Source organism: Phaseolus vulgaris, chromosome 3 (genome assembly GCF_000499845.2).
Source record: "Phaseolus vulgaris cultivar G19833 chromosome 3, P. vulgaris v2.0, whole genome shotgun sequence".
In the NCBI taxonomy this organism is placed as follows: Eukaryota; Viridiplantae; Streptophyta; class Magnoliopsida; order Fabales; family Fabaceae; genus Phaseolus; species Phaseolus vulgaris.
The window spans coordinates 20,612,815-20,637,059 of NC_023757.2; the positions used below are offsets into that span (position 1 = coordinate 20,612,815).

Consider the following 24,245-nt stretch of genomic DNA (forward strand, 5'->3'; position numbering starts at 1 on the left):
GCTACGTTAGAACTCCAATGTCATTTTAATATTTTTTTATATCATTCAATTATAAATTTACCATTTATTATATATATTTATATTTAAAATTCTATTTATTATATATATTTATATTTAAAATTCATCCCTTCAAGAGTTGTATACTCTTTAGTTGTGCCAGAATTGTATACAACTACTCTTAGTTGTGCCGGGACATTAAACAATGATATTGTCTGGTGCATGCAGTACTTCTAAAAAAGGGCAAATGTTGACTAAAAATATAGCCTCCATGAACGAAAATTTGGCCAGCTGCTCAGACGTCACCAACTTCACCAAACCATCACCAACCACCTCAAATCAATCACTTCGATTTGTGGAGACTCAAGGTAAACTCTTACTTTTGGAGTAGACTTCACATTACTGTAAACTCCAACTTAACGGTATGTAACGTATAAACAATGGAAGCAAAGGAACGAAGGTAACTGAACATATTACCACTATTAACATTGACAGAATCTGACGAGTGTAAGGCAATAAAAATGTTAACATGATTATATATTTTCACAGAAAAAGATGATCAATTCTCATGTGGGTCTTGTAGTTGGGAAATTATTTCGGCACGAAAACAAGCAACTAAAATAACACGAGGTTTTATTCCACTACATGTCTACATCACACACTGAGGAAATCCTGACAACCTCTTATCTGCCTCTGCCGGTGGAAACATCAGAATTGCCTAAAAATGTAGAAATGTTCCCTGAGTAAAAAATAATTAATTCAAAAAACAGATATACCACTTTTCCTTTGAGATAATAAATATTAACATCTGTTATATCAACAAAAACTAAGGCTGAAAATAACAACCCCAACAAATTCAAACCCTCCACCCCAAAAAAGATATATGGGAGTAAAAAAGAAAGATTGACAAAAGAGAATCGAAACTATCATCACAATAAAAAAGGGCATGGAAAACTGATAGAGACATCCAATTAACTCCATGGATCATCCCAGCCCTTAGGGCCCTCTCTTTTTAAGAAGTCAATAATAGAATTAACAGCTTCTTCAACTCTGTTGGAGAGGGAGTGATTTCCATATTCGATCTCTACTTTCTCTGCTCCTCCCATTGCTCTGCATAACCTGCATGGATTCAAAATGTACCCCTTGACCATAGGATCGGCAATCATATATCTCAATCCTCTCAAATTGCACTTATTGAATAACAAAAACTGACACCAGATAGGATAGAGGTTTTACCGCTCAACAAGAGCTTTCTTATCAACGTAATCTGGCACATATTCGTCCCCCATTGAAAATATAACCTGCCAAAAAACCAAGGCATTCCATAATGACAAGCTTCCTCCTCAAGAATTATAGGTAGATCTCAAGTTTTCTGTCTTCGTCTCTAATAGAATAACATTTGCACATTTACTAGTAGCACTTATACTGTATGGTTGAAAATGGCAGCAGATTTATGAAAGTAACATCATCGACACTGTTGCTCGACATTCAGGCTAAGGCTAATATTGAGAGCTATAGTTGATAGTTTGACAGTGAAAAATTTTAAGCCTTCTTTTTTCAGTAATTGGGAGCACTAGCACTCTAGCATGTTATAAACTTAGCTATAACCTCAACACAGCTTCCCAATCCCCAGTGCATTTTACTTTTACTATATATGCCTTCTTAAACTGGCAAATTACATTTCAAAAGAAAAATATCGTATACCTTCTACAGAAATGAAAAAAGAAGCAAGAAAACTTTTGCTATTATGACTAACATATTGAAGCATAAAACCGTAGCATAGCAATTGATTAGAAAGGTGTCAGCTACCACAATTGTATTTTGTCATAAATTAGTTGAATAAACTTAGTTTGGATGAAAAAGAAGCAAGTAAACTTCTGCTCTCTTAAAATATTGAAGCATAAACCGCAGCATAAAAATTGATTGGTTAGCTTGGTGTAAGTTACCAAACTGTATTCTATCATAAATTTGTTTAGTAAACTGAAGCAGTTAGGGATTCTAATTTCAAACTGTCTCTGAAGCCTAAAAATCGGAATCTGTATTTAGTGCAAACGAGATTTAATCAACAAAATTTGTATCCATTTCCTCTCAATATTTCTCTCTACGGATTCTCAACATCAGCCCAAAAGGTTGTACAAAAAAGGAAAATAAAAAGTTATGTTAAACAGATATATGGTCACCTGACAATGTGTGCTAGACATATGCCCCAGCCTCATCCTCAGTTGGTCTTCACTCAGGTCAGAACTGAACATGTCATCATCGCCATTGTATGAACATAGGGAGTGATACCTACAAAATTAATCTCTTTTTAGGACAGGAACAAAAGCATGGGATTATGAGACAACAAACTTGCCGTATAATCATTATCAACTTTTGCAAGAAGTTAACTTTTCTAGCATGCTAACATGTTGTGTATATGGTATTGCTACATTATGGAGAGAAAGGTACTTAAGGATGGAAAAACAGGAATAAAAAAGTAAATAATGTCTTCAAAACAGATATTACTTGATACGTGACAAGTTGTGTATTTGACATCTGATAAGCCTAGCTCAAAATCAATATCAAACAACTTAAAATCATTTACAGATATGTAGTATATCGCTAACTTAATTGGAAGCTTGTCATCAAAACAATAGTAGAGGAATTTCAGCATGAACAAAACTTGGACTTTCAGAAATGACATTGATAAATCCAAAACTAACTAAGCCTTTTACAAATATACAGTATAGCACTAACTTTGGAAGTCTGTCATCAAAACAACAGTAGAGGAATCCTGTCATGAGCCAAACTTGGCACTTTGCAAATCACATTGATACAGCCAAAACAGTAGAGGGTGGGAGAAGTGGCCATTCTGACTAGTTATCATTTGGGAACTGAGCATCAGCTATGTAGAAAAGGGACCTCATGAAAGGAGAATTCTTTCTTTTGTTCTTAGTAATTCAATTCAATAGTGAATATACACTACAAAAGTATGATTTCCCTTACTTTCTCTGCTTTTTTTCCTTTTTCTGTGTGACTATCATAAATCCAGAATCCATTTATAGGTTCTTCTGGATTCCAAAAAATCTAGTCTGACCTGACAATTCAAGATTGGGGTAGACAGAATCACAATTGGAAAAGTTGGAGAATTTAGTGGAAATTCTGATGAAGGTGGCCAAGGCCAACACACACGGGTCAACTTTTGGAAATAAAACACAATATATCAAGCAACTGATTGAGAGATGGATACAGAAACAAGGCATCAAGTTGGAGGATGAAGTTATAACTCAGGAACTTGTAGAGTATTGGGTTGGAAAAGCAGAGATGTAGAGGCTTAACCAGAGAAGGAACCTTAAATGGAGCAACCAATATATTGCTGGATTAAGCACCAGAAGAGGAACAGTTCAATGGACTAGGAAAAGAGGTAGAGGCATAAATCATAGGATTCGTCTGGATATAGAGAGTTAACTTTTTGTGTGCACAAAAACCACGCTAAGGGTCCCATGATGGGGAGACAATACAGTCACATCTGGGTGAAAGAGAGGGTGGCACAAGGGTCCAGCATGGGTAGCCAGTGCCCCAACAATGGTTATAAAACAATGAATTCGGACAAGTCAGATCAGCTCACTAATAACACTGGCACAAGCATGCAGGATATGTTGCTACTGCCAGAACAGCTACACATGCCCCATGGACAATGGAGACAAGCAGAAACCAAAAGCATCAAGAGTCGGGAAAGGAAAGGAGTATTAAAAGGAAAGAGCACAATGGGATTTTCAAAAAAATGGGCTGCGTTATTCACTAAATACGTGAAAACTCAAAATAACAGCAGAGAGGGTCATTAGGAAAGAAAAGTGGACTAGCATTATTTGAAAGTGGAATTAAATTTAATTCTAACTTGTAAAACTGATTTGTAAGATGATGTTTACAATCATTTATATATTAATCTGGTCACATCTTTAATCATCGTTACATCTCTAACATACATATTTGTTTAATTACTCACTCAATCCCTGTACGAAAAAACGATAAGTTTTAGTCCCTATACAGCTTTTTTGGCAATTTATCACCATCAGAAAGTTTTTCTAGTAGTATTTTTACCATAAAAAAGTCTTTTTTGTTATTCTCAACAAGGACCAAAGTATATAGATGTAGAGAAACTAAAATTATAGTTTTCTTGTACTGACTTACAACTTACAATGGGGACAACTATATGGATTAATTATATAGTTTTACCTTAGAAAAATATGTTTTCAGCACTGTTATGATGTCTCACCTGAATTGAGAATAGACTTGCAAACCTTGACCATAGTTAGCTTGTAAACTTGAGTTAGGGTCAAAAAATTTATAATATAGCAATAGATCCTATCCAATCTAGACGTTATGATGACTGATAGAGCATCCACTGAGTTAGCACCTTTTAGAAGGATAACTAGGAGCATGACACAGGATCAAGGACTAGGTTAGACTCATTTCATAATCAGTGACTCACAGTCCATTATGCCTTGGAGGATTACCAGGAGAAGAGCACAAATTATTAGACTTGAGAACCCACTATTTTTCCTGCTTTGTATTTTGGAAGAATAGAATTTAAATAGCATAAATTGGACTTGTGTCAAGCCCACATTTAAACCTAGCTTCTAGAAAGAGCTCCCCGTGTGTCGCCCAAGTTACACTTCTCACATTATGCACATGCTTAAATGTGAGAAGCATGTGCTCACCTAGATCCACAATTAGTGGCGCCAATTTAGGGGCTTAAGTAGGTGATAGAAATGCTGAGGTACAACTGGGCCAGGAATATGGTCCTAAGCCCAAGATTTGGAGAGTGTATGAGAGGAAGAATAAGAGAGGGGTCAAGAGGAATGACGTGGCCCTGAATCAGGCTTGATATGTATGGAGGATATAAGGGGTATAAGCATTAGTAATATATATAGGTGGTTAGAGGAGAGAGAGAGTATCGAGGATTCTGTTAGAAGTGGATTCACTGTAAACGTGAATTGTAGAGGCCCTGTGGCTCTGGATTGGTAGCTTGCTACCAATTACTGTTAGATTGTTATTTCCTTATTTTTCCTGCTGAGATACACGGTATTAGTTACCTGATTCAAGAATCCTAAAGGAGATATCCATTTTCTTGCTGATTGTCTCTGTTATTTGATCTGCATTCCATTAAATTGGTCCGACCTGCCGGATAAAGACCCAGCCCGGAGAAGACCGTCGATGCCAAGGAAGCCACCTACGCCTAAGATGGGTGATCGGATTGACGCTTTGGAGACCCAAGTGGGACATGTTACCTCCACGCTCGACGCATTGGTTCGACAAATGCAGCTCCAGTCCGAACAGATGCAGCAGCAGAGTCTAGTTCTCGCGAAACTAAGCAAACTGAAGGAGGGAAATAGAGAAGGAGAGGCATCGAGTGGAAACTCGGGTGGTGATTCGCCTTCGAGTGAGTCTCGACTCGCCGGGAAGAAGGTGAAGCTTCCACTGTTCGATGGCGAAGATCCAGTGGCTTGGATAACTCGTGCGGAAATATATTTCGATGTCCAGAACACACCGGAGGATATGCGGGTGAAGCTTTCACGTTTGAGCATGGAAGGTCCCACGATCCATTGGTTCAATTTACTGATGGAGACGGAAGATCAGCTATCATGGGAAAAACTCAAAAGGGCATTGATCGCACGTTATGGTGGCCGGAGATTGGAAAACCCGTTTGAAGAATTATCCACGCTCCGTCAAACTGGAAGAGTTGAAGAGTTTGTTGAAGCATTTGAATTGCTTTCCTCGCAGGTGGGTCGATTGTCGGAGGAGCAATACTTAGGATACTTCATGAGTGGGTTGAAACCTCCGATCCGGCGAAGGGTGAGAACTCTGAATCCTTCTAATCGGATGCAGATGATGAGGATGGCTAAGGATGTTGAGGAGGAGATTAAGGAAGACGATGCCGAGGGTGAAAAAGCTGTGGGGAAAAGGTTTGTGGGCCGAAGAGAAGAAAGTGGGCTTAAGTTCAGTAGTGGGTTTAACCCGACCCAGAAGGACATGAATAGACCCGGAAACTTAAGTTGGCCCAACCCGGCAAAAACAGGGAGCTCTTTTGGGTCGAACGCGAACCCAACTTCATCGCTGAGCTCGACGGGACGGAAGAGCGACGGCGACTGCCGCGGTAGAGCTTCGGAACGGTGGCGGGGAGTGCGAAGTGAGGAGATGGAGGAACGGCGAGCAAAGGGGCTTTGTTTTAAGTGCGGTGGTAAGTATCACCCAACCTTGCACAAATGTCCTGAACGCTCCCTACGTGTGTTGATATTGGGGGAAGGAGAAACAGTGAATGAAGACGGAGAAATAGTAGCGTTGGAGGTAGAAGATGCCGAGGAGGAGGAAGAACCAGAGGCGGAGTTCAAAATTATTGGGGTTCTGGGAAAGATGGGAGAATATAATACCATGAAGTTGGAGGCACAATTAGCTGATGTGGTTGTGGAGGTGTTGGTCGATAGTGGAGCTAGCCACAATTTTATTTCACCTGAATTGACCTCCGCCTTGGGACTACCAGTAAGCCCTACTACTGTTAAGAGAATCAAGCTTGGGGATGGCCATCGGGTTATGTCCGAAGGCACGTGTAAAGGAATTAAGCTTTTTCTGGGGTCTAGGCTCTTTGTAATAGATGCTCTGGTGTTGGAATTAGGAGGGTTAGATGTGGTTCTCGGTATATCATGGTTGAGCACATTGGGGAAAGTGGTAATGGACTGGAAAAATTTATCTATGCAGTTTTGGCATAATGGGGAGCTGGTAACATTACAGGGTCAAGGAAAAGGACAGGTTCGACATGGCTGTCTCAATTCCTTCTTGACAGGCCAAGAGCGGGACTGGAATGGTGAAGGGTGGTGGACTCAATTGGAAGAGAAGCAGCATGCAATGGAATTGGGTCAAAACAGTGTGCGGGAAGTATTGGAGCGGTTTCCTGCAGTGTTTACAGACAAGTTAACACTACCTCCAGTAAGAGATCAGGTGCATAGAATCAATTTGTTACCTAATTATGGTCCAGTCAATGTGCGGCCATACAAATACCCTCACCACCAAAAATCTGAAATTGAGAGACAAGTAGCGGAGCTGTTGCAGGCAGGGGTTGTTCAGCCCAGTATGAGCGCTTTCTCTAGCCCCGTCATTTTGGTCAAGAAGAAGGATCAAACATGGCGGATGTGTGTGGATTATAGAGCTCTCAATAAAGTAACTATCCCGGATAAATACCCTATACCCATAGTGGATGAATTGTTGGATGAATTACATGGGTCAACAATTTTTTCGAAGATTGATTTAAAATCAGGGTATCATCAGATACGTGTGCATGAGAATGATGTGCACAAAACTGCGTTTAGGACTCACAATGGTCATTACGAATATCTTGTGATGCCTTTCGGATTGATGAACGCACCAGCCACTTTTCAGGCCACAATGAACGACATTTTTAGGCCATTTCTTAGAAAGTTTGTGTTGGTATTTTTCGATGACATATTGGTGTACAGCAAGGATGAAAAGGAGCACATACAGCAACTTCAACAAGTGCTACAGGTGTTAGTGGATCAGTGTTTTGTTGCTAACATGGCTAAGTGTAAATTTGGATGTTTGCAAGTAGATTACTTGGGTCATATAATTTCTGGTGCAGGGGTTTCTGTGAATCCAGAAAAGGTTAGATGCATCTTGGAGTGGCCTGAACCTAAGAATGTTAAAGGAGTGCGTGGGTTTTTGGGTTTGACTGGATACTACAGGAAGTTCGTCAAGGATTATGGCAAGATTGCCAAACCTCTGACCGAATTGACAAAGAAAGATGGTTTCAATTGGGGTATGGCTGCTAAGGAAGCTTTTGAGAGGTTAAAGAAAATTATGACAACATCTCCTGTTCTTTTGCTGCCTAATTTCTCTGTGCCCTTTGAAATTGAATGCGATGCTGCAAGGAGAGGAGTAGGTGCTGTGTTGATGCAAAACAGACAACCAATTGCTTATTTTAGCAAAGCTTTGTCTGACAACAACTTGATGAAAACTGCTTATGAAAAGGAGTTGATGGCTTTAGTCCTTGCCATTCAACATTGGAGGCATTATTTATTGGGCAAGGAGTTTGTTGTGTACACTGATCATAGGAGTTTGAAGCATTTTTTACAGCAGCGGATTTCCTCTCCTGACCAACCAACAGTGCTGGTTGGCAAAGTTGTTAGGCTATCAATTTGAAGTGCGTTATAAACCGGGTTTCGAAAACAAAGCTGCCGATGCCTTGTCTCGTTGCTATGATGAGGGTGCATTTTCTGCACTGGTGCACACTCCTATATGGTTAGGGAGTAATCAGCTACTACAAGAAGTGAGGAATGATGAATCTGTTCAGAAGGTAATGGCGGAGGTGATAAAAGATCCTATGGCTAAACCGGGTTATAGTGTGCAGCAAGGGGTTTTATTGTACCAGGGCCGTTTGGTATTGGGTGCTAAATCTCCCTCTATTCCTTCATTGTTGAAAGAATTTCATGAAACTCCTATGGGTGGCCATTCTGGATTTTTGAGGACTTATAGGCGTATTGCAGAGAATCTTTACTGGGTGGGAATGTAGAAATCCATCCGGGATTATGTACGAGCATGTGATGTGTGCCAAAGACAGAAATATGATGCAACTACTCCAGGGGGTTTTTTACAACCTCTACCTATTCCCAATGCTGTATGGGAGGATATTTCCATGGACTTTGTGACTGGCTTGCCTAAATCCAGAGGTTTTGAAGCGGTTTTTGTGGTGGTAGACAAACTATCCAAGTATAGTCATTTTATCTTATTGAAGCATCCTTATACTGCCAAGTCTGTGGCAGAAGTCTTTGTTAAGGAGGTGGTGCGACTTCATGGAATTCCTAGTTCCATTGTAAGTGATAGAGATCCCTTGTTTGTGAGCCATTTCTGGAGGGAATTGTTCAAATTGCAGGGTACGACACTCAAAATGAGCTCCGCCTATCATCCTGAAACAGATGGGCAAACCGAGGTTATCAATAGGTGTCTTGAAAGCTATCTTCGGTGTTTTGCGGCTGATCAACCCAAGACTTGGGCCTATTGGGTGCCATGGGCTGAATATTGGTACAACACTACTTATCTTGTGTCTATAGGTAAGTCCCCTTTTGAAGTTGTCTACGGGAGACAACCTCCTAAATTGCTGCGATACTTGAGCAATGAAACAAAGGTAGCTGCAGTTGCTTTGGAGTTAAAAGACAGAGATGAGGCTTTGGATCAACTTAAGAAGCACTTGTTCAAAGCCCAGCAGCAAATGACAGTGTATGCCAATAAGAAGAGGAGGGATTTGCAGTTCGAGATTGGTGAATGGGTGTTTTTAAAATTGAGGCCCCATAGGCAACAATCAGTTGTCCGAAGGATAAATCAGAAACTTGCAGCACGTTTTTATGGTCCTTTCAAGATCATTGAGAAGGTTGGAGAAGTTGCTTATAAGCTTCAACTACCTGACTACTCCAAAATCCATCCTGTTTTTCACATATCCTTATTAAAGAAGGCAGTTGGGAACTACCATATCCTGGGAGAATTGCCTAAAGAATTAGAGGTTGTTGCTGAAGAAGAGGTATATCCAAGGTTTTGGGCTTCAGAGTAACAGTTCAGGAAGGAGTTTCCATTCCTCAAAGTTTGATCCAATGGAAGAATAAATCTATTGATGATGTCACATGGGAGGAAAATGCTGTGTTGAGGGGTCAATTTCCAGAATTTAACCTTGAGGACAAGGTCATTTCTGATGCGGGTGGCATTGATAGAAATGTTGAGGTACAACTGGGCCAGGAATATGGTCCTAAGCCCAAGATTTGGAGAGTGTATGAGAGGAAGAATAAGAGAGGGGCCAAGAGGAATGACGTGGCCCTGAATCAGGCTTGATATGTATGGAGGATATAAGGGGTATAAGCATTAGTAATATATATAGGTGGTTAGAGGAGAGAAAGAGTATCGAGGATTCTGTTAGAAGTGGATTCACTGTAAACGTGAATTGTAGAGGCCCTGTGGCTCTGGATTGGTAGCTTGCTACCAATTACTGTTAGATTGTTATTTCCTTATTTTTCCTGCTGAGATACACGGTATTAGTTACCTGATTCAGGAATCCTAAAGGAGATATCCATTTTCTTGCTGATTGTCTCTGTTATTTGATTTGCATTCCATTAGTAGGCTTAGTTTGAATTTTGAAATTTCCTCCCTTTGCTAATCACACGACACCTTAGGCTATAAAAATAAAGTGCCTTGCTCTCTTGTAAATCATACTAGATTTTGAGAAGAAACTATGTTGGAGTGAATTTCTGAGTGACTATATGTATATAGTCTCACGCACAAGTTGGTAGTCTCAGCATGAGGGGGATGTGTTGGAGATCCCACATCGACTAGAGATTAGGACATTTCATAGTTTATAAGTGAGTGCAATTTGAAAAGAAAAAGTGAATGAAATGAACAAAGTAGAATTTGAATCAAGACAAAGAAAACAAGTGAAAAGTGAAAAATATATGCTTTCACCATTCAAGCGATATACTTTAAAAAGGATTCTTGATGTATCGCAAATTTGTGTTCATATTTAGTGGAGTTTCATGCTTCTTTTTTTAGTGCATTCTATTAAAATTCAAAATTAAATTTGAGTAAGTTTTCTTTGAGTCTTAAAAGTTATTTTATTGCTTGTCTTGTTAATGTTTTGTCTTCATCTTATTTCCAAATTTAGTTTAGCTTCACTTTATACTTTTCTTGCTTGTCTTTAAATTTCTTAAGTTTTGTTTAGTCCTTCTTGAGTGAGTTGATAGGAGTTGTGTCATCTTTCATTTGAAGCAATTCTTTTCAAGTGTGGACTCTTTGGATAATAGACCTATCTTGGTAATTTGTTGAGTGAAGAGTGAAATTAACCACCTTCCTTCCTTCATCTTTTTTCTAAAAGGTCGGGTGATACACGTGAGAAGAGTGCTTAAAACTTTGTATTGAACTAATTGTTTGAACTTGTTTGTGCAAATATGTCTCACTTGTAAGGGAATCATCCAAGTCGCCTTCTCCTCAAAAGGCAAGTCTTATGGTTGAGCTTGAAGAGACCAAGAGAAGTTTGGCTCAAAAGGAAGATAATGAGGCAAATGATGGAGAGGTTGCAAAGATTAGAAGAGTCACAAGATAGGGAAAACCGGGAGAGGAGATGGGAGCCTAGAAGAGCAACAAGATACCATATACACTATGAAAGTCAAGAAGAAGATGAGGAAGATTGGAGAGTGCAAAATTATGAAGCAAGACGCCATCATCATCAACCCAAGAAGTCTATGTCATGTTAAATTACCATCTTTTAATGGGGACTGTTATCCTAATGTATACTAGGATGGGAAGCTAAGGTAGAACAGATTTTTAGTGTCTATGATGTAAAAAGAGATCAACATGTAAAATTACTTTGACTAAGGTTAATATACATGAAAGTGATGAGTCAAAGATAGCTAGGTTTGTAAGTAGGTTAAGAAGAGAAATACAAGATGTTGTAGAACTATAAGAGTATACCTCTTTGAGAAAATTGATTCACCTAGCCATCAAGTTTGAATCACAAATTTTAAAGAAAAACTCTTTCAAAAAAATACTTATAATGATGACCTTTACAAATAATTTTGGAAGGATAAAAATAAATTTCAAAACAAAGCTTCTCCTTCCAATTTTTCAAGGGAACCCACTTCATAACATAGAATTTCTAAAGACACCTCTTCTACTTCTACTCCTAAATCTCCTACCAAAACCTCAAATAGAAAGTGTTTCAAATGTCTAGGTTTTGGGCACATTGCTCCAAATTGCCCTAAAAAAAGAACAATGATGGTTAAAAAAGGGGTAGTAGTGAGTGACCATAGTTCTCAATCCTCTAGATCTAGCTCTCCTTCCTCTTCAAAAATACCCAAGTGGGGAAGAATGTGAAATACCATGTGAAAGTGACTTGTTAGTGGTAAGGCGCATGTTAGGTCATGTTCAAAAACCATTTGATGAAACTCAAAGGGAAAATATTTTTCATATTCAGTGCCTTATCAATAACAACTTATATTTCATGATAGTTGATGAGGGTAGTTGTACAAAAGTGGCAAGTACAAAAGTAGTGGAGAAACTTGGATTACCCACTATCTCTCATACAAAGCCCTATAAATTGCAATGGTTTAGTAAAAAGAGTGAATTGATTGTTAACAAACAAGTCCTTGTAGCTTTTTTCCATTGGAAACTATAAAGATGAGGTATTATGTGATGTTGTGCCCGTGGAAGCAACACATGTTTTTTTAGGAAGGCCTTGGCAATATGATAGAAAAATTTTACATGATGACCTTACTAACAAAATTTCTTTTCACTTCCAAGGGCATAAAGTCATAACTAAATCTCTTTCTCCAAAAGAAGTAAATGAAGACCAACTAAAAATGAAACAAAAGAGAGACAATGAAAAAAAAAAGAGAGAAACATAATGTTATCAAAACGAGCCTTCTCATCTCTCCCAAGGAAATAAAAAAGGTAATGATTGCTTGAAAGTTGGTATTTATAGTTTATCCACAAAAATGTTTAAAGTCTACATCTTTAAATTCTTCATCTCTAGAAGATAGTTCTAAGTGTTTGGAGTCGTTGTTAAAGGAATTCCAGGACGTGGTCCAAGATCCTTCTAAGGTTTACCACCTCTTAGAGGTATTGAACATCAAATTGATTTTATTCCTGGATGAGACTAAAGAGATCCAAAAAACATGTCAAGAGGTTATTAGAAAAGGGTTGGTCCAAGACAACATGAGTCCTTGTGTTATGCCTATCATTCTTGTCCCTAAAAAAGATGGGTGTTAGCATATGTGTACAAACTGTCGTCGAGCCATAAACAACATAACCATTAAGGATAGGCATCCCATCCCTAGATTAGATGACTTGTCAGATGATATACATGGATCTCAAGTATTTACCAAAATTGATCTTAAAGGCGGGTATGATCAAATTCAAATTAAACCTGGAGATGAATGAAAAACCGCTTTCAAGACCAAGTTTAGACTTTATGAGTGATTAGTCATGCCCTTTGGCTTAACCAATGCTTTGAGTACCTTCATGTGACTTATGCATCATGTCTTAAGATCTTTTATGGGCAAGTTTGTAGTAATCTACTATGATGATATCCTCATATACAACTTGAACATAGAAGACCATAAATTGCATGTTAGGAAAGTACTAGAAATCCTTAGAAAAGATTTGTTGTATGCTAATCCTGAAAAATGTGTCTTTGCCATAAACAATGTTGAATTCTTAGGGTTTGTAGTCAGCTCCAAAGCAGCAACTAGGAATTGACCTACACCCACAAATATTAGTGAAGAGTGAGAAGTTTTCATAGATTAACTAATTTTTATAGAAAATTTGTGAAAGATTTTAGTACTATTGTTGCACCTCTATATGAAATAGTAAAGAAAGATGTAGTATTTAAATGGGACCAAGAACAAGCTAAAGCTTTTGAAACTTTGAAAGATAATTTGACCAAAGCCCCCATCTTAACACTACCAAACTTTACTAAGTCATTCGAAATAGAGTGTGATGCCTCTAATATAGGCATTGGGGTTGTCCTCCTTCAAGAGAGCCACCCCATAGCTTATTTTAGTGAGAAATTAAAAGGAAGTTATCTCAATTACTCCACTTATGACAAAGACTTTATACTCTTGTTAGGGCTTCACAAAACTGGCAGCACTACCTTTTTCCCAAAGAGTTTGTGGTACACAGTGTTCATGAATCTCTTAAATATTTAAAGAACTAGAGCAAACTTAACAAGAGACATGCTAAGTGGGTAGAGTTTATTAAACAATTTCTCTATGATCAAACATAAGCAAGACAAGTCAAATGTGGTTGTAAATGCTCTTTCTAGAAGACATACATTGGTCAATTTTTTAAACACTCAATATCTGGGTTTTGACCACATCAAAGAAATTTACAAAGATTACCAGGATTTTTCTCACATTTTGCAATAGTGCTCAAAAGGAGTCCACAAAGACTTTTTTTCATCCATGAAGGTTTTCTTTTTAAAGGAAAAAGAATTTGTGTGCCCCAAGGGTCTTCGAGACAATCTCCTGTTAAGGAGGAACATGAGGGTGGATTAAGGGGACATTTTGGAGTAGCAAAAGCTTTAGATACCTTGCATGAACAATTCTTTTGACCCAACATGCGAAAATTTGTACACAATTTGTGATAAATGCATAGCATGTAAGAAAGCTAAGTCTAAGGTTCAACCCCATGGTCTATACCCGTTGTCCCATCCTGACATGCCTTGGGTAGATATTTCAATGGATTTTATTCTAGGGCTTTCCAAGACATCTAAGGATATGGATTCTATCTCTGTGGTGGTGGATCATTTTTCCAAAATGACCCATTTTATTCCATGTCACAAAGTAGATGATGCTTGTAATATTTTCAATCTCTTCTTTAAGGAAATTGTTTGATTATTGGACTTCCTAGAAGTATAATATCTGATAGAGACTCTAAGTTCTTGAGTCACTTTTGGAAAATTTTATGGGGCAAACTTGACACTAAACTGATGTTTTCTACTATTTGTCATCCCCAAACAGACGAATAGACAAAGTGGTCAATAGAACTTTGTCACAAATGTTAAGATGACTTATGTTCTCATATTGAGTTTGCTTATAATAGAGTAGTTAATTTTACTACTTCTCACACCCCTTTTGAGGTTGCGTATGGGTTCAATCCCCTTACACCTCTTGACCTACTTCCTATTCTTGTGCTTGAAGAGGTGTTGTTCAAAGATGGTTTTGAAAAAGAAACATTTATTACAAACTTGCACCAACACGTCAGGCGACAAACCAAAAAGGAAGGTATGCAAGTATGCTCAACATTAAAATAAGGGGCGTAAATAAATGATCTTTGAACATGGGGATTTGGTATGGCTTCACTTGAAAAAGGATCGTTTTTCTACTCAAAGGAAATCTAAACTTCTTCCCCATGGTGATGGTCCCTTCTAGATCATTAAAAGGATCAATGATAATGCTTGAGTTAGATCTTCCTAATACATATTTAAGGAGTAATTCTTTTAATGTAAGGATCTAACTCCTGTAGGTGCTTCAAATTTGTGGACGAAATCTCTCTAACCCGGAGAGCATGATGAAACCCTGGCTTATAGAGCATCCACTAAGGTAGCCCAACCTTATAGAAGGATGACCAGGAGCAAGAGAAAGAACCTAGGGCTAGGTTAGACTCATTCCATAGCCAGTGACTTAGAGACCATTATGTCTCAAAGAATTACCAAGAGCAGAGCACAAATTATTGGACTTGAGCAATAGTTATTTTCCCTGCTTTGTATTTCATTAGAATAGGATTTAAAGAGCATAAATTGAGCTCGTGCCAAGCCCACATTTAAACCTAGGTTCTAGAAAAAGCTCCCCATGTGCCGCCCAAGTCACACTTCTCACATTAAGCACATGCTTAAATGTGAGAAGCATGTGCTCTCCTAGATCCAAAATTAGTGGCGCCAATTTAGGGGCTTATGTAGGCTTAGTTTGAATTTTGAAATTCCCTCCTTTTGCTAATCACATGGCACCTTAGACTATAAATAGAGTGTTTTGCTATTTGGTAAATCACACTAGACTCTCAGTAAAACAACTTTGTTGGAGTGAATTTTTGAGTGACTATTCCTCTGAGTCTTATCTTGGCAGAGAATGCTGCAAGTGGCGACTCCCTTCCTCACTCATTTTGGAGCTTTCCTCCCCCAAGTGGCGTGATTCCTTCCATCACTCCATCTGCATGAATGCTACAATTGCATAAGCTTTCCTTTCCACTTTCGTCAATGTGTGATTTTGTTTTCTATTGTTCTTTGTGTCTGTCTTTTCTTTTTGCTCTTTGAAGAGAACTTTAACACTTACTTAACCACTTGGTTAAGTTTGTGTCTAGTGGCAATCCTCACCAAGTCTTCACCATATTTTGTAATCAAAACTCTAATACAAGAAAAACCAAAAACTCAATGAGTGCATTTTCTAAATCAACTCACACATGTTGGGTCACTAATATGCATGATTGTCTAAGTTATGATTCCACAGTTCCTTTCAAGGCATGGAAACTCATCCCTCAATACCCCCAACCCCAAGCTAGCTATTGAAGTTGAGTTAGACTTGCAATTTGGAAAGTGAAAATCAAACTTGGATGCAACTAAGGGGTAGAAAACTTGAAAGTTTTAACTTTGAGAAGTGGCATGGGTGAGGGTCTGGTTTGGAATGCAGATGTTGCTGACCTTGGAAGTGGCAATAAAAGAGTAGCAGGGCGCAAGGGCTACTAGCAACTAGTGGCATAAAAGGGGTGGACAACCATGACAGCTAGCTAGGGTGAATCAAAGGATCTTTGGGTGCACTGATATCAGAACCCAATTCCACATTCCATAGTTGATGATAAGATGGGATGACACTAATGAAGCCAGAGTAGTTAGTTAAATAGTTAGACACCTAAAGTTGTAGAAACTGAATTAGCTTAAATAAAAAGAGGTGTAGATTGAGCATTCAGACTTGTTAGCATTTAGTAAATGAGCATCAAGTTTGTTGTAGAACCCTTTGTGAAGGGTAGCCTATGGGGGCAGAATGCTCTCCTTTATTCTTTGTAATTCAACAAACAATACAAAAGTATTTTCCCATTTCCTTTGTCTAATTAAGTAATTCATTTTCTCTTTTTGAAAAACTCCAATTTTATCTCTGGGTAACCTAATAAATATGCACACAACATCATTCTTTGAAGGGATCGGCCTCAAATAAGTAAACGAATCAAATGTGTAGGAACTCAAACATGGGTAAGGGCAAAAACATATTTACATATGTTGTAACAAATTTGAGTACATGGCCAGTATGGGAAGCATTGACATAAAGTTAGAGGTTGAGCACAAGGACAAGGAAGGAACTGAAAGGTAGGTAGGAAATCAACCTGCTAGTTTGGGTGGCTCTGATTTGCCATAGGGCAGGGAAGTTTATCTCCTTTGATTTTTGTATTCTCAACTCTATTGCCTTTTCCTTTTGTATCCTTGTTAGAATAGTTTATTATCTTCCAAACAGAGGTTGTTTTATGTTGTATCGATCTGCAACCTAAAATCCTAGGGCAAACTCTATTATTTTTTCTTTCTTTGCAACCTAAAATCCTAGGGTAAAATCTATTATATTTTTCTTTCCTTCCTTGAGCTTTGGTTGTAAGCCACTGACCCTTACATATGCATGCATACATACATATATATATGTGTGTGTGTGTGTATGAATCAAAATCAGTAGAGATATCTAAATTAAGATCTCTCAAGCTCTTTTTCTCATATATACTCCTTCAAGTATCCTGAACACTGTTCTCTATAATTTTCCCAATTAATTCCGTAGTAAACTTAGTTCCTATCAGAATGTCATATAAATAAATTTGTACTGCCATAAATTAAGAAATTGATATACTAATGAAATAATAGGCATTTCAAAAATTCAAAGGCTTAAATACTAACAAATAATTCTTTGGTAAGCAGCTCTACTACCATAGGAATTCAAATGTTATTGACGTGTGCAAGAGTGTGATGACCATTTCTTTGCATACATCAAATAATGATAAAAATGCTAAAAAGACTATGTGGTAGACCATGACAATCTAAGAATTACTCTATACAAACCCCTTTGGTCTGATAGTTGATGGGCAAAGATTATTTTACAATTGAATAACATCCTAGTTTCCAAACAATGCATCTTAGGAATCAATCTTAATTGTAAATCTTAACCTATTGACTAATATCAAGTTTGTCTCCGTGTTGGTGGTGCTCTGACAATAATTCTGTACTCACCTATAGGCAGTTATCGGGGAACTAGGATCTGCTTCCCTTGGCATTAACTCTAAACCTCGTCCTTCGCTTATCATCTTAGCAGCCAAGTCAATCATAGAAGCTGTGTGAGGGAGTGTGGCTTGATATTCCCTATCACTGACAGGAGCCTAAACAAATTAAATAGATATAGAAAATTAAACATTCAGTCAAAGAACAGATGGGATAAAATGATATTATTTTGATATTGATCAAACAAAACGTCCACTTTCTTCTTTTGGTTTTAAAACTGGCATTTCAATCCATAGATATATGTTTGTTAATAGAGCATTATTCAATAAATATTAGAAATTCTACAAGGCAATCATAACAATTAAATCATCATTTAATTAAAATAATAAATTAAAACAAAATAATTGATATAACTCTAATGTGTAATTAATTATTATATAGTTCCTAAAATATATCTTACACCTAATAGTATCAAATATCAATATATTTAAACATTACATATTATACTCATTAAAAATAATGGAGTTAGTTGAATTTGCCTTGGTGGACTTCTCAAAGCATGTAGCAGGTACTGTAATACAAAAAGTCCACATGATGACTACAAACCATTTGTTATGTTGTTAACCCCCCACCTTATGCAGGTTATGTTCTATGCATCACTACTTAAGCATTGGAGATAAAATAAAGCTTACACCAGTTCAAGCTCAAATCCACAATTAGGTCCAGGCATGTTGATTAGTTAACAATTACATTATCTGGAGTAGTTATCAACATTATGATTATTAGTTATACGAATGAGAAAGCTGACATCAATATTCCCATATATGCTATAAAACATCCCATATATTTCTATAGCTGGTTCTAATATTAACTTTCTAATCACTAGTGATGTGCTGATCATACTAAAGTTAAATACAAATGAACAAAAAGGTTAGTAGCATCATTCATGTATGTGTTACATCATATATACAATGCAAATCGAGGTGAGGAGATGAAGTTATCAGTTCATCAACAATACAGGTGAATGGAAATCGTAATGCAACAGTGTTTAGTGAAAGGGAATAAACAAAAGTCTTTGCGACGGTTTATATCAGTTTCTCAATAATACGTTAACATAGATTTTAGTATACTAAAGCAACCATTTATGTTCACATTCATATAACTATCTTTATACTTAAACATATTGATGCCGTTTCCTTTCAATGATTTCAGTATTTAAAACTTCAAATATAATAATTGCTAGTTTATGCAAACATAATTCCTGGTGGCAATGGAAGAGTTCAGTTTGGATGAAAACATGTAACAAACATAATTCATTTTCAAAAACATGTTATTAATCTTTGTACAAATATTCTGAAGATTTTAGGAGAAAAAAGGAAAGTTATTTCAGATTGTAGGCTCCTAAATACCATCAAATGACTCAAACCCTTTTCAATATATCCTTATGACCTTAGGCACGTTAAGATATCAACCTAAATCAGGTTAATTGGGCCACTAGTCTCATCTGAAAACATGACAATTAGAAGAATAAGACCCCTAACTGTAAAAGTTCATCTGAGGGGCATAATTGCACCAAATTAAATTAGGCTACCATTTTACAAAAAACATGCAGATGAAAAAAAAAATGGAAGAAGGAAGTTCACAACTGACCCACTATCAGTGTGTACCTGAAAGATGGCAGCACGAACTGCTCGGGAGCAAGCATAATTTGTGCCCATGTAATGCACAATATCCTAAATAAAATGTCAAAAAAGAACAAGAACAAATTTAATTTTCACTATGAATAACAGCAGCAATGGAAGTAGAAGTATAGTTAGCACTTGAAATAGCATATAACCTGGCAGCCAGTACTATGCCCTAGCAATGCCACGCCTTCAGAGTCCTCTTTGTTAATTAAATAATTAATGAGCTGATCCAGCTCCTTAGCATCCTACAACATAAAATTAACAAGCTTAAGAATCAAGATAACCATCCTTGTCGATCAGATAGAAATATTAACATTGCATCATAAGAATGAATATATAATATATTTTTAAAAACACATTATATCTTGAGAACGGCAAAATACTGAGGTACATATATATTTAAAATATGTTATTCAAGGCTGCAGTAACAAATTTAAGGCTCCTGGACTCCTAGGAATTAGGATCCTTAGTTTGCCATATTTAACAAAACAACTAAATTCTGAGGATATTGTTGGGTGAGGTAATGTCAGAGGTCACACTAATTTAACAGTAAAATAAATTACTTCTAAATATCTGATGAAAAAGTCCATAATGTTGTCATTTGTTCTTTTGGATTATTAAACAAAAAACAGAGTTCTCTTTCACAAGATCAATGCTTGATTCATATTGCTCACTGTAAGGAGATGCTTTCTGCAAACACTAAGCTCACTATATCAAAGGAAAAAGGCATTTCACTGCTAAAGTAAAACAATTTCTTGTCTTTTGTGTTAGTGGAATTATATGGTGGTTTACTATTGTATTGATAATTTCCACAATTTTGAGCTAATCATGTAAAATTAATAGGCAAAATCTATTTGATAGAATGTGTTATAAATACTTCACAGCAACCTGTAACAGCACAGCATCACTGGGAATTAAAATTTTAACTGATTACTTGTTGCAAACTGGAGGTGCCATATCCACTGTAAGAAGATGACATAAGAAATTGAACTAATGACCAATTCTCACGGTCCAGAGCAATTGCCAAAGGTTCCAAGTATCTACAAGAAGATGAAGAAAATGGATGTCAGATAGACACTATCCTAAGCTTTGCATCTTCGGGTGGATCTTAAAAAAATGTGTAGAGACCAGTATAAATTTTCTATTATTAGATAAACTAATAACAATACCAACTTCTAGCACATTGATCTTTAAATGAAAAAAAAAATCATAAATCAATTTAAAAATAAGTTGTTGCAACACAATGGAATAGGATTAAAATAATAAATTTGGAAATTTATAAAGAATTATATTTAAGTGCTCCAATAGTTATTTTAAAGAAACCAATTTATAATTATAGAAAAATTGCCACACAAAATAAATTTACAAAAGAAACAACTGCATACAAATTGATTAATTTTTTATTCTATAGAGCTTCTTCATTAAAATAGGTAGAGAAAAATATAAATCTAAATAAAGTAATTAAATTGTTGGTAGCTATTAGCAAATTGCTATTTCCAAGTTACTACAGTCAGACGAAAATGACAAAGAAATGGAAAAAGGGTAATAATAAATATCTGCAAGCACTTCCTTAAAACCGGCTTTTTAATTCATTCCACCATTTCCTCCCTTATATTTGTAGGGAAAATGGAAAAGCACGTTTGATCTTATGAAAGTGGATTATGATTTCCTATTAGCTTTTTAAGCTCATTTCGGTAAGTTTCAAAGCCAAACTTATGAATAAGCTCTCATTTTATACGATTGCAGGAACTTACTTTCCACAAGCACGCTTATCTCAATCATGTCAGTCATCAAATACTTAGAAATACTAGATAGGGTTTTAAGCAAAGAAACCCAAGGCGATCACAGAACACAACACTTAAAAGAACATTAGGTATTATCAATCGAACCTAGAGGGAGAAGAATTTGGCTTTAAAAACATTAGATTTAAAAAGATGAAATAGTATTCTACTTCCAAGGAAAACGAGACTGAAGCCCAGAATGAAAGAGCGATCAAATGAAACAATTTGAATGCATTGGAGGGGAGGGAAACAAACATCAATCATGTAGACCAACACATAGAAGAGATATATTTCTGAACAATTCTACTCAAAAGCTCGAAAAATTCTATGACACCACTCATCTACCAAGCGTATCCGACTGCTAATTTTGTATTTCTTCTAATACTACTGGAGCATAGTATTTTTTCACAACTATATATTGACGTGCTTGAAAATGATTTCAAGGAATCCCACAGCTTTTTTTCTTCTTTTAATACTCAGAATTCATTGGCTTGAAAAATCACTGCTGTTCCTATTCTCATCTATGGAATATAGTCAATGTTTTTTATTTTACATAATATATTTAATTTAAGAAATTACCAATCCAACAGTCATAAGTTATAAAACCATTCTAGGTCAGATGATGAAAGACAACACAGCTTAATAGCTTTGAAATAATCGAGCAGTATGATACGTACGAAGTAGCAAGAAAACCATCGGTCAATCCACCAATAAAAATGACTTGCCGCTTGAAATCGCCAGTCTTAAAGGCAACCTGCAAAAAAAAACTATCATAATGCCCTCCAAGAAAACCAGAAAGCATAAACAAAGCAAAAGAGGAATTGAAAAGTAAAGATACAGTGACAGAAACTGAACAATGGCAACTCAGGCGCGAGATTCACGAAGGAAAAAACACGATACTGAAAGACACGAAAACACTAACGCTTACGTAGCACACTCATTGATAATTACTATTTTTCTTTCTTTCGAAGAAATCAGAGATCTCGAAGGTCGAATACAATGTAGAAGAGTAGGTGCGATATTAATAATATTGAATAGAAGATAAAATCGAAATAATAAAAAAGAAAGTCATATGTATACGCATAAAAAAGAAGCAAGAAGGTAACGGACCTGAATAGGCTTGGGACCGTACTTGAAAAGAACTCCTCGGAACTGATTTCTGCGGACGACAGGGTCGGCGGACTCGGTGGAGGCAGCGACGGCGGGGGAGTTAGTGGACATTTTCAAACTCCTTGAACCACCGGGTCGAACGATTCCGAAGAACCAGGACGAAGATGTAGTGGAGGAAGAAGAGGAGAAGGAAGAGGAAGAGGTGAGAGAATGATTCATTGCCTGGTGAGCGGGACCGTTAGATTATAGCCATGATGTGCTGATAGTGCACGTAATGTGGTCTTGGGATCCGAGAACGAAAACGGAAGAAGATCCCTCCAAGTTCCACATCATGACAGAGCAGGTTACCGGTTACCTATGGAAAGTTTGGATCAGAATGTCACCGGCTCGCGACCGCGTAGTTTTCACGCGCGTGTAAATCGTGCGGAATAGATTGCCGCTGCCAGTTACTCTTACCCGGTGGGTGAACTGTCTTCTTAAAAAATGTGGCAATAAATAATAATAAACACATCTCAATGATAAAAAAGAACCAGGACTCTATTAGGTTGAAACTTACAACTTTTAAAATGAATTTTTGCTTCAGTTATAAAAGTCCGTAAAACATTGAATTAAATTAAATGTAATTATTTTGATTCTACTTATTTAGGTCAAAGTTTAAGTTAGATAGTTAATTTATGGATTGATTTCTTTTATAAAACAAGTAGCGGTAACATAGTCACGAGAATGTCTGTTTATCCAAAAAAATATTTTTTTTTATTATTTATATTAGTGAAAATATAGTCGTTATTATGCTTGTAATTTTTTTATTTTTATTATTTATATATAATTATATTTAATATCAAAAATAAAATAAAGATGTCAATTAAACTAAAATAGTGTGTATATTCGTATTTTTTATTTTTATCATTTATATATAATTATGTCTAATATTAAAAATTTAATAAAAGATGTCAACTAAACTAAATAATAAGTAGAGATGAAAATTATAAATTTTAAGAGAGATGGACATATGACAAAAAAATAGAAAATGATTGAAATATTCAAAACATCCACTCTTTTATATCTCTTTCAATTCAAAGCGCTCATACTAAATGTTTTAGAAAAAATAAGAAATTATGCAATGCATGATAGTGAAATAAAATCAAATATTGATATGAAGATAAAATAAGAAAAGAATTGAGAGAGTTAAAAAGGAGAATCTCATTTATATATAAACATAGATATATTTATATTTAATATTAAAATTTAAATAAATAATGTAATTATTAGCACACTTATATTAATAATATAAATTTATAGTACATTTTAATAAATATAAATATACATAAGAAGACACAAAAATTATCTAAGTGCACCTACTGATATATTGTGAAGGAAACATAGTAGTTGTTTCCGCCGGTTGACCTAACGTCTTCGTGCGTTTCTGTTGACTTCGCTTCCAAGAACCCTTCGCTCCCACGTTTCCTTCCTCCGGTGGAAACACCTGAAAACAAAGAAACAAAGGGTGCCCTCGCGGCCGTTTGCACTCCGACGGTCAAGTTAGTATCTCGGGCAATGAACACCAAACTATCACTCTTAGATCACTGTGTGTTCTTTCTCACCCTGTTCACTCTCAAAAATGCGTAACTTCACTAATGAAAGTGTAGAGTGTTTTTTGTAAAATGTCAAAACGTACCTTAGTTATGTCTGTTGTTAGCCTTATATACCTTTGGTGTTATTGCCCTCCTGTTTAGCTATGACTTAAGCATTTTGTAGGCGCGTCTTAGCGACACTAACACCCAGACTTAGGCTTGTCCAGTGTATAAGACTGCCCTGCCGTAGTGCAACTGGCGTGGGATGACTGCTTGGGTGTCAACTCATGCACCAAATCTCTGAGTCATTCGTCCTGGGAGTCCCCTGCCTTCCTCA

At 36.7% G+C, this 24,245-nt stretch overlaps 1 protein-coding gene across 1 annotated transcript; it reads right to left on the reverse strand.

Moving 5' to 3' along the window:
* Positions 1–751: 751 nt before the first annotated feature.
* LOC137806838 (UPF0613 protein PB24D3.06c) lies at positions 752–22,830 on the reverse strand. The gene is made up of 9 exons (XM_068607150.1): positions 22,338–22,830; positions 21,905–21,981; positions 20,381–20,486; positions 19,599–19,691; positions 19,429–19,494; positions 17,774–17,919; positions 2,178–2,286; positions 1,234–1,298; positions 752–1,116 (listed from the first exon to the last, which is right to left on the reverse strand). Exons 1-9 carry the CDS (start codon positions 22,554–22,556, stop codon positions 969–971), a joined length of 1,029 nt encoding a protein of 342 aa, XP_068463251.1. The 5' UTR covers positions 22,557–22,830; the 3' UTR covers positions 752–968.
* Positions 22,831–24,245: the final 1,415 nt, after the last annotated feature.